This window comes from Saccopteryx leptura, chromosome 2 (assembly GCF_036850995.1).
Source record: "Saccopteryx leptura isolate mSacLep1 chromosome 2, mSacLep1_pri_phased_curated, whole genome shotgun sequence".
In the NCBI taxonomy this organism is placed as follows: Eukaryota; Metazoa; Chordata; class Mammalia; order Chiroptera; family Emballonuridae; genus Saccopteryx; species Saccopteryx leptura.
The window spans coordinates 383,532,502-383,548,290 of NC_089504.1; the positions used below are offsets into that span (position 1 = coordinate 383,532,502).

General features: G+C 38.3%; 1 protein-coding gene across 3 annotated transcripts in view; it reads right to left on the reverse strand.

Annotated features, from left to right (window-relative positions):
- Positions 1 to 15,789, reverse strand: part of SPECC1L (sperm antigen with calponin homology and coiled-coil domains 1 like) — a 134,483-nt gene that overhangs the window by 77,534 nt on the left and 41,160 nt on the right. For all 3 annotated transcript variants that reach the window (XM_066365520.1, XM_066365521.1, XM_066365522.1), the window contains 3 exons: positions 11,257 to 11,410; positions 6,332 to 7,965; positions 4,851 to 5,058 (listed from right to left, as the gene is read on the reverse strand). In XM_066365520.1, coding sequence (XP_066221617.1) covers positions 4,851 to 5,058; positions 6,332 to 7,965; positions 11,257 to 11,410 — 1,996 coding nt within the window. The remainder of the gene's footprint in view (positions 1 to 4,850; positions 5,059 to 6,331; positions 7,966 to 11,256; positions 11,411 to 15,789) is intronic.

The window sequence follows — 15,789 nt, forward strand, 5'->3', positions numbered from 1 at the left end:
TCTACTGTTTTCAACTCAAAAAGTAACATTAAACTCCATCAAAGAACAGAAGTACTACAACTTCATTTATTTTTAAATTACAACTTATAACATAATTTTACAATGCTATTTTTATTCTAGAAACCAGGTAAACTGCTGTTCTCATTGCTATTAGACCAATTTTTCTCTGAACAATTCTGGCACTGTACTGCCCACTTAATAGTGGGGTTCATAATACTTTCCCACCAAAACCTGCCATCCCTGAAAAATCAAAAACAATGAGCTAGGCCTCCACTCTGGTTCCAGTTATATGTCTATCACTCATGTAGGTATTACTGGACAGATACCATGGGTGTGTAAAATGGGAGTTCACAAGCAACTTTTCATGCCCTCATGAAATCTGAGAAAATCCTCAGGATATTGATACCCAGGGCTCAGCCAGACTCTTATATCTGGTCAAGTGCCTCCAACAGACATTGGGTACAATTTTCAGAAAAAGGGAAAGGACAAGAGTAATTAATCAGTTAAAATACCATGCACTGGGGAAAGGAAAGAGAGGCAAGGCAGTGTATCCAGCCATTCAGTCACAGCTTTATCTCAAACCAGAATTCCTAATGTACAAAGAGGACACAAATGAGCTTCAAATGAACCATTTACTATTTTTATCTTTCTATATTTTTATATGTATTTTGTTTGTTTTTATTTTCTGAGAAAAAGATAGATATAATTTTTCTCCCTTGATTCTAAAATACACCTCACAGTAATTCTTGAAAGCAGAAAAGGGTAACAAAAATAGATTATCCTATGTGTTTATGTATTTTTAAAAGAAAAATGGAATTAAACTAGTATACTGCTTCAAAAACTTTTCTACTTAGTGTTAGATTATGGACACCTTTATCAATAAATACAGATCTGTAGCACCATTTTGATGACTGAGTTAGTATTCCATCTATTGGATATATCATGATTTGTTTTAGAAACTTCTATTAACAAAATTAGAATTTTTGTTATAAATACCATGAGTGCCTTTACACAATTGCTCTCGTATTACTTGAAGATACATTTCTAGAAGTAGAGAAATGAGGAAGGACCATTTTAAAAACTATCTACAGGATCTGGGTCAATCTATTAGAGGATTCTAGCTCAAGAATGCAACATTATTTTAGAGAAATCACAAAGTTATAGAATTTATTGTACAGAATACAGTGGAACCAGTATTTATTAAGGGACACCATTTCAGTGTAATGTTTTATTTAAAGCTTTTATGGTTTTTCATTACAGATGTAACACATATGGCTCACACTCTCCTGTCCTATGACTTGCTCTTTTTCATCTATGACATTTCTCTGGGCCTAGACATACAGACCTGCCTGGTTTACCTTCACTATTGGTGAAATGCCAGCTCTACTCATTTTTGTTTATTTTTATTCAATCTTTTTTTTCTCTCTGCCCTTCAGAATGGATAATTTCTACTGATTGATCTTCAAGTTCACAGTCTCTGTTATATCTCTAATTTGCTGTTTAAATGGTTTGGTGAACTTTTTAATATAACTGTTAAATTTTTCCAGCTCTAGCATACCTACAAAGTCTTTCTTACAGTTTTTATTGCTGTGCTAAGATTTGTTCATTCATTACAAGCATATTTTCCTCTACATCCTGAGTACAGTTATAATAGCTCTCCACTAATTCCAAACTCAGGATCATTTTGAAATAAATGAGAAATGACTACTAATAGACAAGGTTTCTTTTGGGGGTAATGAAAAAGTTCTAAAATTGACTACAGTAATAGTTGCTAAAACAGTTCCCAGAAGATCTCAATTTCTCAGTAATAGTATTCCTTGTCATCGAGTCACCTAAAGCAAGTACTGACTTAGCATCAATCCCAAATGCTAGAATTCTCGAGGAAAAAAAAGTAACTTCTATCAGATTACAGAGATATAACAACTAAGGTAATGCATGAAACTTGTTAGGCTACTGATTCTTATAAAAAAATTTTAATTTGAAAATCGGGTATTAGATGATACTAAGGAATATGACTAATTTTACTAAATGTGATAACAATATCATGGTTATAAGGAGACTGTTTTAGGAGTTGCATGTTGAAATATTTAGAAGTTATGTGTCATGAGGGCTACAACTTACTGTTACTGGTTCAGTTAAACACATACACATGAAATATTTAAAAATGTGAACTGTCAAATCTAGACAATGGGTGCTAACTATACCATTCTTGTGGTATTCCTGTATATTTGAACATTTCATTTAAAAAAACTGGAGAGAGAAGCTATATGGCTAAAAAATTTATTCAGAATTTTCAGCCATTTTATAATTAAAATCCATATAATATAAATATAATTTTATTTTTGCAATGGTTTATAAAATTCTGGCCCCAGAATTCTTATAATCTAACATTTTTCTAATAATTACCACAAGGTGTCACTCCTTCCACATTCAAATCAAAAGTCTCAGGAGGGAAAAGGCTATTAGTATCACATGAAAAAATGCATTGAGCTTCCAAGGTAATATGAAACATTTTAGAACCTCTCAGGTTCTAAATTTAAGAAGTAAAATGATATAAAATCCTCTCAGTTAAGAGATAAAATAAAAACTCCAGAGAAATGTTAAAATAAAAGGTCTTTAAAACTTTAGAGAAAGTTTATCTCTATGATTACCACTATGTCCAAGAAATAAGTCCCAGTCAGTTGATTTAATGTCCAGATACTTCAGAGTGTTATGAATAACCCCGAAGTCAATCTACAGGTGCTGGGTCAACTAGCTAGAGCCACAAAACATGTCTGGGGCTCTTGTAAATGATCTAATCTCTCTGATAAACAGTCCAAACCTCCCCACCTTTGCATCCATAGCACATGAGATCTGGCTTAATTGTATATATTATATATTATCAACCCTCTGTCAAGGTTTGAGCTCAAAGGAGCAGTATCATGAACCAAAAGTTTAAAAATTTTAACCAACGCTTCCCCCAAAAGGTTATTCCCATTCTCCTTGTCTCCACCTGGGCATCATAAAGTGTATTACAACTTAAAATCTGTGAATATTTGAGGAATCGGAATAAAGAATACATAAGAAATTTAAAATATATTATTTGGAAATAATTTCAAGCTTACAAAAACATGTGAAAAATAGTACAAAGAACACCCATACACCTTTTTACTCAGATTTGCCTACTATTAAGTTTACCCATTTGTTTTATCATTTGCCATCTTCTATTGTTGTCTGACTCTGTATATCTATCTATCTATTCCTAATATTTTCTGAACCCTTTAAGGATATACACTATGGTCCATTATCCCTAAATATTTAGGGTATGGTTCCCAAGAATAGGGACCTCTCTTACGTAAACACAGTATAGTCATCAACCTCATAAATTTATACTGATATGTTCATCTACTCTACCATCCACACTCCAATTTTGACATACTATCCATTATACTATAATGATTAAAGCATTTCCCCCCATGGTACTGGACCCAGTCTAGGCACAGGTAATGCATTTAATTGTCATGTCTCCTTAGCCTCCCTTTAATCTAAAACTTTTCCATAGCCTTTGTCTCTTACAATATTGGCATTTTTAAGGATTATAGCACCACCCACACCTGTGTTATTAGTACAACATCCCTCATTTTTCGTCTGCTTCATGTTTCTCTATGATTAATTGAAGTTACACCTCAGTCAGAGTACAGTCCAGCTGATGTGTCCAATATCTACATGCCTCTCTCATTTACATGCTCGTCCCATTAAAATGTGGCCCATTTTTTCCACTGTATAATTTCTGTTGTTTCTTTTTCCTCACTTACAACATAATAAACAGTCTGTGGAAAGACCGTTTAAGATCATGCAAATTTCTGCTCTTCAAATTTTCTCACAGAAATGCTTTATACTATTTTTATAACTTTTTAAAATACATCCGAAATAACTATAAAAAAGTTTTTAAAGACTTTAACTTTAAAAAGCAAAGTAACTTAAAATCTGAGTCTCAATTCCACCAGAGTATAAAATCTCCATGGCAGGGAAGAAAATTGGACAAACAAAAACTTGTGTCTGGCCCTGGCCGGTTGGCTCAGCGGTAGAGCGTCGGCCTGGCGTGCGGGGGACCCGGGTTCGATTCCCGGCCAGGGCACATAGGAGAAGCGCCCATTTGCTTCTCCAACACCCCCCCCCCCCCAATCCTTCCTCTCTGTCTCTCTCTTCCCCTCCCGCAGCCAAGGCTCCATTGGAGCAAAGATGGCCCGGGCGCTGGGGATGGCTCCTTGGCCTCTGCCCCAGGCGCTGGAGTGGCTCTGGTCGCGGCAGAGCGACGCCCTGGAGGGGCAGAGCATCACCCCCTGGTGGGCAGAGTGTAGCCCCTGGTGGGCGTGCCGGGTGGATCCCGGTCAGGCACATGCGGGAGTCTGTCTGATTGTCTCTCCCCGTTTCCAGCTTCAGAAAAATACAAAAAAAAAAAAAAAAACTTGTGTCTTAGGCACAAGGTTATGAAGGAGCAATACTTTTTTGTTTCAATATACTTGTAATCACTATAAGTAGATAATAAATAGCTTTTTCTAGGATCGAAAAAATATTACTCCATTAGCTTTTCGCTTTAATTTTCCAAATCACTTCTCGACCTTTTGGCTAAGATCAAGTGGAATAATTTCCCATAATTAAGCACAATTTTAAAGTAATGCTTTAAATCATTAATCATCTAATGTGTGGATTCTACTTTACCACATGCATATTTCTGCCAGCCACTGCTAGTGTCTTTGAACCTACTGCAATCAGATCTCCCAATTTATACTTTGTTACTGACTAGAAACTTTTCAGACATGTTACAGTGGGTAGGATAAAAAGGAATGAACTGTTCCCTGATCACTTACTCTCTAAATCAGAAATAATGAGGTTGTCGTGAAGTTTCACAGCTCGATGTTGTTCTACTTCATCTTCAAGTTCAAAAATGGTTTCTTTCATGTCACTCCTTTCCGTCTCTTTTTCTTCTAGCTCTGATCTTAATTTTTCTAATGTCATGTTCAAATCTTCTATTTGTTTCTTAGCTTCTTCTTGGAAGGCTCTATATTCATCTTCTACCTATATGAAATTGATGGTACAGATTAGAAAAGTTAGAGTTGTTTTAATATAAATTCTAGAACTGAGGTATACATGGTTTCGAATGAAAGCTAAGCTCCGCATGAATTAAAATATGTGTAATAACTGTTCAGAAGTATGAAAAAGCAATCTACAACAGAACTTTATGTAATATACTTATTAGCATAATTTGTCGCTACATCACTGGCTAAAATTATATTAATAAATCATTGAACTTAACTAGATTATTTAGGAGGAAATTTTGAAAATTTTCCCTTCTCGAAAGTTTGGACCAGAAGCATGCCTTTGATTAATGATTAACATGCTCTCCCACAAAAACGACCTCACATTTGTGACAGTTTCTGTATCAAATCAATGATGGAAACCAAAACACCCTCAAATACCGTCATTGCAAAAGTATTATTTCATAGTGCCCCCAATATATCTATCTATCTATCTATATCTATCGATAGATATACACTCCAAAAATAATAAATCTAAATTGTATCTCTAAAAGTCATTACTAAGAAAATTAAGGTCTAAATTATTCAAATTTTGGCCAAAGGCATACTCATGTTTCTTACTTTAAGAATCACTGCACTAAAATAAGAAACAGAATGTGAGATAGATTAATTAGATAACTCATGCAAAAAAACACTACAGCAGCAATCAATGGGGCACAGAGCACTGGCCAGAGTACCAGCAACTTCAGAGTACAGTTCTGAGTTCTCACAATTACTCTGCCATGTAAAACAAGGGAACTGGACTAATGATCTTGAAAGGTCCCATCAGCAACAAACCATAGTCCTCTAAGAAAAAGCAGTCTCCATCATACTTCAAAAATATTGAACTCACAACAGAACTGTATTTGAAAACCAACAAAGACAACAGGATAAGAAGTGGCAGACTCCACCTAGAATACTGGCTCTCCATCTTTCTTATGCCAAAGTACATCAGAGATGAAGGTGTAAAATTCCATGACATGCTCTCCTGTGTATAACCAGAACCAGGGCCAAAGTCTGTCATTAGTTCAAACTCTAGCCCTATCCTCTCACAGGGAGGAAAACAGTAACAAAATGCAAGCGAGTGAAAGTGACAGTATTATAAGAATACTTTTCACTTTATCCCAATAAAATAAAACTATCCTCAAGCTTTAAAATATCAGCTTAAAAAAGTTAATGGCACCTCATACAAGTGATGCTGGCTGTCAGTAAGCAGGCTATGTACCACAGGTGCATGATGCCAACCCAGAACACTGCACCTACTCAAACAGTACCTTTGCAATGGTGTCCTGCAATCGATTGGCATCATTTCGGGTGTGAGCCAGATCTTCCTGCAGGCTACTAGCCAAAGTCTCTGCTTTTTCTTTGTCCAGCCTGACACTCTCCAGGAGATCCTGAATATCAGACTTGTCTCCAGAGTTATGAATGGAATAGAGCTCCGCCACTTTCTGCTTTTCATTCTCCAGCTGCGCCTTCAGGCGGTTCATCTCGATCTGGTCACTGGCCACTGTGGCTTTGTACTCCTCTAATGTGGCTGCCAAGGCGGCTTTACCCTTCTGCTCAGACTCAATAATTCGCTCCATATGGTGATTACGCTCTTTGAGCGCCCCTATCATTTCTTGAGCTTCCTTATTGTCTTGTTCTGCCATCTTCAAAGTATTACTCAAATGCTGCTGGACACCAAGGAGCTGCTCCCGTTCAAAACGGGCATTCTCAGCTAAATCCATGTAACGCTGTTCCAGTTCCATATAGCGTCCACTTTTTACATCTTCATCTATGACATAAGAAATGTGGTGCTCATCTAGAAGGGAGCGGAAATATTCAATTTGCCGGCTAAAGTGTTCCAACTTATCACTTTGCTGACATAAAGACTCCATAAGAATAACCTTCTCCTCTCCAAGCCTTTCATTTTCACTGTTTAGTTCTTGGGTAATCTGCTGTAAATCAGCTAGCTCTTGCAGAGTTGCCTGAAGTTCCTCACTCGTGCTGTGTTGGTTCTCTTCCATCTGGTGTATCCGTTCCGTCAAGCACGCAACAGACACTTCACTGGCATTCCCACTGCTCCCCTTCCGAGAGCGCTCTGTGCTCGGAATGCCTTCTGACTCCGAGGATGACGGCGCATCCAGGGCGTCATCGCTCGACGTGAGGGGCTGGTACACCTCACTGCACTCGCTGTCTAGATTGTCCATGGAGTTGCTGTGCTGATGGTCCATGAGGGTGTTTTCATCCTGGCTTAGAAGATCCTCCACTGACCCAGGGGCAGAGCCTTCCACCGAAGAAGTCAGAGTCCCTCCTCCATCGCTCTGGTTACCAGGAGTGATTTCTGGGCTCAGGGACTGATAGCCAAACAATTTTTCAGAATTGTCTAACCGCTGCTCAAGGGAAAAGCCCAATGCATTCAACCTGTCCTTCAACATTCTGTTTTCATTTTTCAGCTGGTTGAGTTCTTCACGGATGGCAGTGTTCTGTTCCTGTAACTGCAATAAAGTGGACTCAACATCAGTTGGCTGGTGAATAATAATAGCTTCCTTCTCCTCAGATTTTTCATCACCCTCAGAATGATCCTCATTAATGCCCAGCTGAGCACGCATGTCTCGGAGTTCATTTCTCAAATGTAAAATTTCGACGTCTTTGCTTTTTGCCAGCGTGAGAAGATCTTTCACTTTGGCTTCCAGAGCAGCTTTGTCACTGATCTGATTGTCCGATTTAGACTTGCTCATGCGAACATCACATTCCGTAGCGGCGCGACTGCGGGAACGCTTAGCCAGTGCCACGTCATTAGCCCCCTGACCTGCAGAAGGTAGTTTTTTGCTCTGGTTTAGCCGGGTTCGTTCACGTAATCTTTCTCTAGTAGAACTGGATTCTTTATTACCTGCTGAAGTGCTCCGCTTGGCTGAAGAACTTGTGCCTACATGTTTAAAACAAAGAAGTTAAGGCAAAAATATTAATAATAAAAAGGCATATAGTTTTTGTCCCAGGTCTAACAAGATGAAATCTTAGGATCTACACATTGAGTTTGACCTATATAAATCTTGCCTTAGAGTCTGGTTACCATAAAATTCATTTTTCTCAAAACCAGAAGATCATTCATCTTTTAACTACCAATGAAAAAGAAATTACACACTAAATTATACTCTTTAAAAGGGTGAATTTTATGAAATGTGAATTATATCTCAATATAGCTTTTACATTTTTTTCGTTCTTTTTTTTTTAATCAAGTGAGAGGCAGGGAAGCAGAGAGACAGACTCCCACATGCACCCAAACTGGGATCCACCCAGCAACCCACATATGGGGCTGATGTTCTGCCTATCTTGGGTCGGTGCTCCATTGCTCAGCAACTGAGCTATTTTATAGTGCCTGAGGCAAGGCCATGGAAAGTTTTCCCTCAGCGCCTGGGGGAAAACTTGCTCATTCAAGCCATGGCTACAAGAAGGGAAGAGGTGGGGAGTGGAGGAGAAACAGGTGGTCACCTCTCCTGTGTGCCCTAACAGGTACTTAAACCCAGGACTTCAATATGCCAGGCTGATACTATACCAGTAAGCCAACCAGCCAGGGCCTAGCTATTACATTTTTTAAAAACTTATACACATTAACTTGAATCCTATATCTTGGCTTTAAAGAGGTGGTCAGGGACATAATATTCTAGGGCAAGCTAGATGATGATGATTCTAGGATTAGCCAGTCAGGTGGCAAATTAACTGTAGAAAAAGATGGTAAAGGAAGATCATGGGAGAGCAAAAAGGGAAAGCCAGCCTCCAGACAAACCAAAAATCTAAGCTATACACAACAAACACCAAAATATGGTCAAAATACATGCAAAAATTCCCACATCATAGAATGCCACATAAATAATAATAATAGCTAACATGTACTTGCACATGGACATGCATGCATTAACATTTCACATACATTAATTTATATGAACCTCATCAAAATTCTAAGGTAGGAGCTGTATCATCTTGTTTTACAGATGAAACTAACACAAATGTGAGTGATTTACCAACATCCCACAGGTAATATACAGAGGAGCCAACATTCAAACCCAGGCAATTTGGCTCTAGAAGCCGCAACTTAACCAGCATACTCTACTGCCTCTCTGTTAGAAAACGATGCTGAATTAATGCTCAATAACAATGACATGTTAATTAAACATTCTGTACAAATCACACTATTACTTAACTGCTAGAATTTTAAACCTGTGAAAACAATTAACGTAACCCATTGTTTAATATAAAAATAACAGGAATATGTGTAAATACCCACAAACACTTAAAAAATAATTAGAATATGTTTTACTTTGAAAAATGATATCTAGAACTAATCAAAGAGTATTTTTAAATAAACTACTGGCTGTTTATGTCGCAGGCACCGGGCCTCAGAAGTAACAAGAGACAAAAGATCTACATGATGTAGAAAGACAAGAATTTTGCAAGTCTTGTGTCCTAGAGGAAAGGGAGTTACGGCAGGCCAAAAGACAGGCGAAGGATGAGCAGGCAGAAGTGAGCGTGGCACATAACAAGGTAAAGAAAGGCCACACAGTTAACAGAAGTACCACGCAAAGGTTTCTATAACACCCCAGATGTCACTGAATTCAGTGAGTCACAGAGGTCAGCAAATTTTCTTCAGTAGGGAAGAAACATAAGGAAAAGACTTTATGAAAATTAATCTAGAAGATGATAAATGGAACATATGAGGAAGAAGGAAGAGTAAAGGAGGAATATGAGCAGGCAGTGCAGTGAAAATAAAGGAAGTCCTACATTCTGGGAGTGAGATGTAGATCTCCGTAAAAATAGAGAGGGGATAATAATAATCAGTAACCAATTTCAAAGGTACAAGTAACAAGATTGGGAGAAAACAACTGCAAATGGAAGAAAGGGAATGCTATAAATTTTTCCCCAATATTAACAAACTGCTACTAACGGCAGAATTGAAATAAATGGATGATCAAAAGCTCCTATCATGGAAACAGAGACAACTAGAAATGATGTGTCTTCTGCAGATGGACAATTCCCAACAGAACCTGAATCTGTGCCATTGAGGTTCTAGATCCAATGACATTTAAAGTAAACTGAGAGAACAAAGGAATATAGTCAAGGATATCAAGGAGATGTGACAAAATCTAGATCATGGAAAAAACTCTACGGGTCAAACAACCAGCTTCTACAAAAATTAAATTGCAAGTTTAAAAGGAGATAAACCCATACATTAAAAAAAAAGATGTAACTGGCCCGTGGTTGTGCAGTGAATAGAGTATTGACCTGGAATGCTGAGGTCGCCAGCTTGAACAAGAAAGCAATGAACAACGCAAGTGAAACAACTACGAGTAGATACTTCTCGCCAACCCCATCTCCTCTCTTTAAAATCAATAAATAAAATCTTATATTAAAAAAAAAAGACAAGAGAAACACATCATCAATTATTATATATGGATCTTAAATAAATCCTGATTCATGCCTGACCATGCGGTGGCGCAGTGGATGGAGCGTCAGACTGGGATGCAGAGGACCCAGGTTCGAGAACCCAAAGTCGCCAGCTTGAGCGTGGGCTCATCTGGTTTGAGCAAAGCTCACCAGCTTGGACCCAAGGTCGCTGGCTTGAGCAAGGGGTCACTCGGTCTGCTGTAGCCCCACAGTCAAGGCACATATGAGAAAGCAATCAATGAACAACTAAGGTGTCGCAACGAAAAACTAATGATTGATGCTTCTCATCTCTTCCCATTCCTGTCTGTCTGCTCTTATCTATCTCTCTCTCTGACTCTCATTCTGTTTCTGTAAAAAAAAAAAAATCCTGATTCAAACAGATAGTAAAAAATTATTTCCATAATATTTATTAGACAGTTGGAAATTTAAATACACAATTACTGAATAATTTACAATATGAGAAACAATTATTTTAAGGACTAAGAATGGTATTGTGATTATATTCTTTTATAAATCCTTATATTTCAAAGATAATGAACTATTTGTGGAATTAATGAACTATCTGGAATTTACTTCAAAATAATAAGGTAGAAAATGTGGATATCAATGAGTTAAGACCGGCCAGCAGTTGATAAAGTTGATGAGTACATGGGATGAAATACCAGTTTATCTTTTTATACATGTTTGAATTTTCTATCAGATGGAACCCCTAATACCACTGCACTTTTCCTAGTTAAACAAAAAGCAATTTAACTGTTAGCCTGAACGCCACACATACCTGTGGTAACTTTGGATTTGTTCTCCACGGTGCTCATGGCAGGGGCAGATGCTGACGATGCTGCAGAAGGGCAGGTGCTTTTCTTCCCTTTAACACCATTAGTCACTGTCACCCCTCCAGCCATTCCAGCTAAAAGGTCATCACTGCTCTTGGTCTGGAAGCAACAGAAAATCAAAATAAACTGACTAGATGAAGCAAGATTAAATAATATTTTGAGACTAAATAAAGCTCTTGGTTTATATTGAGTTCTACAAAGACTTTATACCAGCAAGCAGTGCATCATACTACAGAAACAGAACTCTCAACTGGTTTATAAGCTGTAAGCACTCACACTTCATTTGAAAATACAGAAATCACATATGTAATTAAAAATTTTATGAAAGCCTGCTGTGTGCTCACATGAACCAGATTCATTGAGGGATGGGAAAAAGTAAAGACATCCTTCCTGCTACTTACTCTTTCATATAGGACACGACCTATGAACAGAGATCATTTGAGCAATACTACATGGGTTACCTCAGCAAAGTGCTATAATGCCACAGGAAATGCCATCTCTCAATTTCTAGAGAGAAATATCAATGAGAATCTCAAATAATCTGCATTGCTTTAAAATGATTCAATGATAGAGCCACTACCTAAAAAAAATTACTCTGAAATGTTTTCTTACCTAATTTTTTAGTAGTCTAATTTCAACCAAAATTGTAAGTTTGTGGTAAAATATCATAACATTTACCATTTTAATCATTTTTAAGTGTACAGTTCAGAGGCATTAAGCACATTTGCACTGTTGAGCAACCATCACCATCCATCTCCAAACCTTTTCATCTTCCTAGACTGAAACTCTGTCCCCATTAAACAACTCTTCATTCCTCCTTCCCCCCTGTTCCTGGCAACCACAATTCATTTCACTTTCTGCCTCTGAATCTCACTGTTTTCAGTACCTTACATCAGTAGAATCATACAGTCTTTGTCTTTTTGTGACTGGTTTATTTCACTTAGCATAATATTCACAAAGTTCATCCACATTATAGAATGGGTCAGAATCTCCTCCCTTTTTAAGGATGAATAATATTTCATTATGTGTATATACTACATTTTGCTTACCCATTCTTCCACTGATGATGGCCGCTTGGGTTCCTTCCACCTTTTGGCTATTGTGAATAACAGACACGAACATGGGTATACAACTATCTCTTTGAGACCTTGCTTTCAATTCTTTTACCACACTGCTTTCCACGGCAGCTGCACCATTTTACAGTCCTCCCAATAGTGCACAAGGGTTCCAATTCTCCCATATCCTGGCAGCACTTACTTATTTTTTTTATAGTAGCCATCCTAATGGCTATGAGGTAGTGCAGCATCTTTTTTTATACTGATTTATAGTTTTCTACCTCTTTTAGATGTGAACACTTGGTCATTTATACATGTTGCACAGATATTCACCCACTCTGTGCTTTCTCTTTCTAATTCTTTAATGCCATCTTTTAAAACTTTATTTTTTATTTTTTTATTTTTTTACAGAGACAGAGTCAGAGTGAGGGATAGACAGACAGGAACGGAGAGATGAGAGGCATCAATCATTAGTTTTTCGTTGCGCATTGCAACACCTTAGTTGTTCATTGATTGCTTTCTCATATGTGCCTTGACCATGGGCCTTCAGCAGACTGAATAACCCCTTGCTCAAGCCAGCAACCTTGGGTTCAAGCTGGTGAGCTTTTTGCTGAAGCCAGATGAGCCTGCGCTCAAACTGGCAACCTCGGGGTCTCGAACCTGGGTCTTCCGCATCCCAGTCCGACACTCTATCTACTGCGCCATCGCCTGGTCAGGCAAATGCCATCTTTTGATAAACAGTTCTTAATTTTAATTTAGTCCAATTGTTCATCTTTTCTTTATTGTTAGATTTGTGTGTATGTGTGTTTTGTTTATGAAATCTTTACCCATTCCAAGGTCAGGATAGTTTCCTATACTTTTTTCTAGGAGCCTTAGTATTTTACATTTTATATTCAGAGTCTCAATCTACTTAAAATTAATTTTTTAAAGCTTTTTATTTATAAGTAATTTTAAACTTAAAAGTTGAAAGACTAGCCCTGGCCAGTTGGCTCAGTGGTAGAGCATCGGCCTGGCGAGAGGGAGTCCCGGGTTCGATTCCCAGCCAGGGCACACAGGAGAGGTGCCCATCTGCTTCTCTACCCCTCTCCCTCTCCTTCCTCTCTCGCAGCCGGGGCCCCATTGGAGCAAGGCTGGCCCAGACGCTGGGGATGGCTCTATGGCCTCTGCCTCAGGCACTAGAATGGCTCTGGTTGCAGCAGAGCATCGCCCCCTGGTGGGCATGCCCAGTGGATCCTGGTCGGGTACATGCGGGAGTCTGTCTGACTGCCTCCCCGTTTCCAACTTCAGAAAAATACAAAAAAAAAAAAAAGTTGAAAGACTAGTACAAAGAATTCCAGTATACTCTTTACTGAGATTCCCGGCATGTTAACCTTTTACCATGGTTAGTCATTTTCCCTATATACATATGTATATACATATATACATATATAAATTTTTCTTGAACTTAATCTCCTTGATAATAATACAAATACAACTCAAAGACACTGGCCCTGGCCGGTTGGCTCAGTGGTAGAGCATCGGGTCAGAGTGTGGATGTCTCAGCTTTGATTCCTGGTAAGGGCACACAGGAGAAGCACCCATCTGCTTGTCCACTTCTCCCATTCCTTCTCTCGCTTCTCTCACGTCTCTTTCTTTTCTCCTCCTGCAGCCATGGCTCCATTGGAGCGAGCTGGCCCCAGCTGCTGAGGATGGCTCCATGGTCTCCGCCTCAAGCGCTAAGAAGAGCTCAGTTGCTGAGCAACAGAGTAATGCCCCAGATGGGCACAGCATTACCCTCTAGTGGGCTTGCTGGGTGGATCCCAGCCCGGGCGCATGTGGGGGACTCCGTCTCTTTGCCTCCCCTCCTCTCACTGAATAAAAAATTAAGTTAAAAAAATTAAAAACACTTTGAAATCCCTCTATACATAACTGAATGGTTAAAATGAGGACTAAGTATATGTGGATGAAAATGTGGAACACTAGCAGTGTAAATCGGTAACCACTTTGGAAAATGATTTGGTCCTGTATTAAAGCTGAATACTATGCACCCCATGACTCAGTAATTTCATTTCTAGTTATAGAGACAAAAGAAATTGGTGCACATGTGTACCAAAATATACATAGAAGAATGTTCATGCCCTGGCCAGATAGCTCAGTTGGTCAGAGCATTGTCCTGAAGTACAGATGTTGCTGGTTCAATCCCTGGTGAGGACACATACAAGAACAGATGATGTTCCTGTCCCTCTCTCTCTCCCCTACTCTCTCATTAAAATCAATAAACATTAAAATAAAAGAATGTTCATAACATTATTTGTACTAGATAAAAAATTGAAACTCGAGATGTCCATCAACAGCAGAAGAGATGAACAACTTACAGCACATTCACCTTATGAACTAGTAGTCAGCAATGAAGAAGGCACTACATACTGCTACAGACAACAATATGGATGAGTATCATGACTGCAACGCTGAGCTAAGAAAATCAAATGTACATTTACATAAAAATAAAAAACTGGCAAAATTTATCTCTGGTGCTTTAGAATGGTAGCTACACTGAAGAAGATAGGAAAGGCAATGATTGAGAGGTGGACACACAAGAGCCACTGAGCTTTGCTCTTTTTCTTAGTGGGTGGTGGCTGCAGAGTCAGGTCCCTTTGTGATTAAGCTCAACACAGATGCTTGTGAACTTTTACTCCTATTTCTCTTATTTGTTACACCATTTTGTAAATACATGTGCATTCCCACATGTAAACATCCTCCATCAGCAACAGCCTACCAAAAATGAAACTGATGAAGAAACAGACTTTTAACCATTTTTTTTTTTATTTATTCATTTTAGAGAGGAGAGAGAGACAGACAGACAGACAGAAAGGAGGAGCAGGAAGCTTCAACTCCCATATGTGCCTTGACCAGGCAAGCCCAGGGCTTCGAACCAGCGACCTCAGTGTTTCCAGGTCAACACTTTATCCACTGCGCCACCACAGGTCAGGCCTTTTAACCATTTTTAAATAAGAGATGCAAAATACAAATCATTTGGTAGAAACATTCCAACTACAAATAATAAAATATTACGACCACAGTATACATGTTTCTCAAGGTAAAGTCCAAGTTTCATAGTCTGCATCTTCATCTCAAAATTCAAGATTAGTTTTAAATTTTTACCTTTTAACTTTCAGAGATGAATTGTTCAATCCAATTGTTAACTCATTTTACACTAAAAAGGTATAATTACAAATAATTGTCAAGAGTCATCAATTATTTAGATAGATTCTAACTGAAGTATCTGAAGCTTATTAATTCCCATCTATCAATTTTATTTTATTTTTTTTACATAGAGAGTCAGAGAGAGGGATAAACAGACAGGAATGGAGAGAGATGAGAAGCATCAATCATCAGTTTTTCATTGTGACACCTTAGTTGTTCATTGATTGCTTTCTCATATGT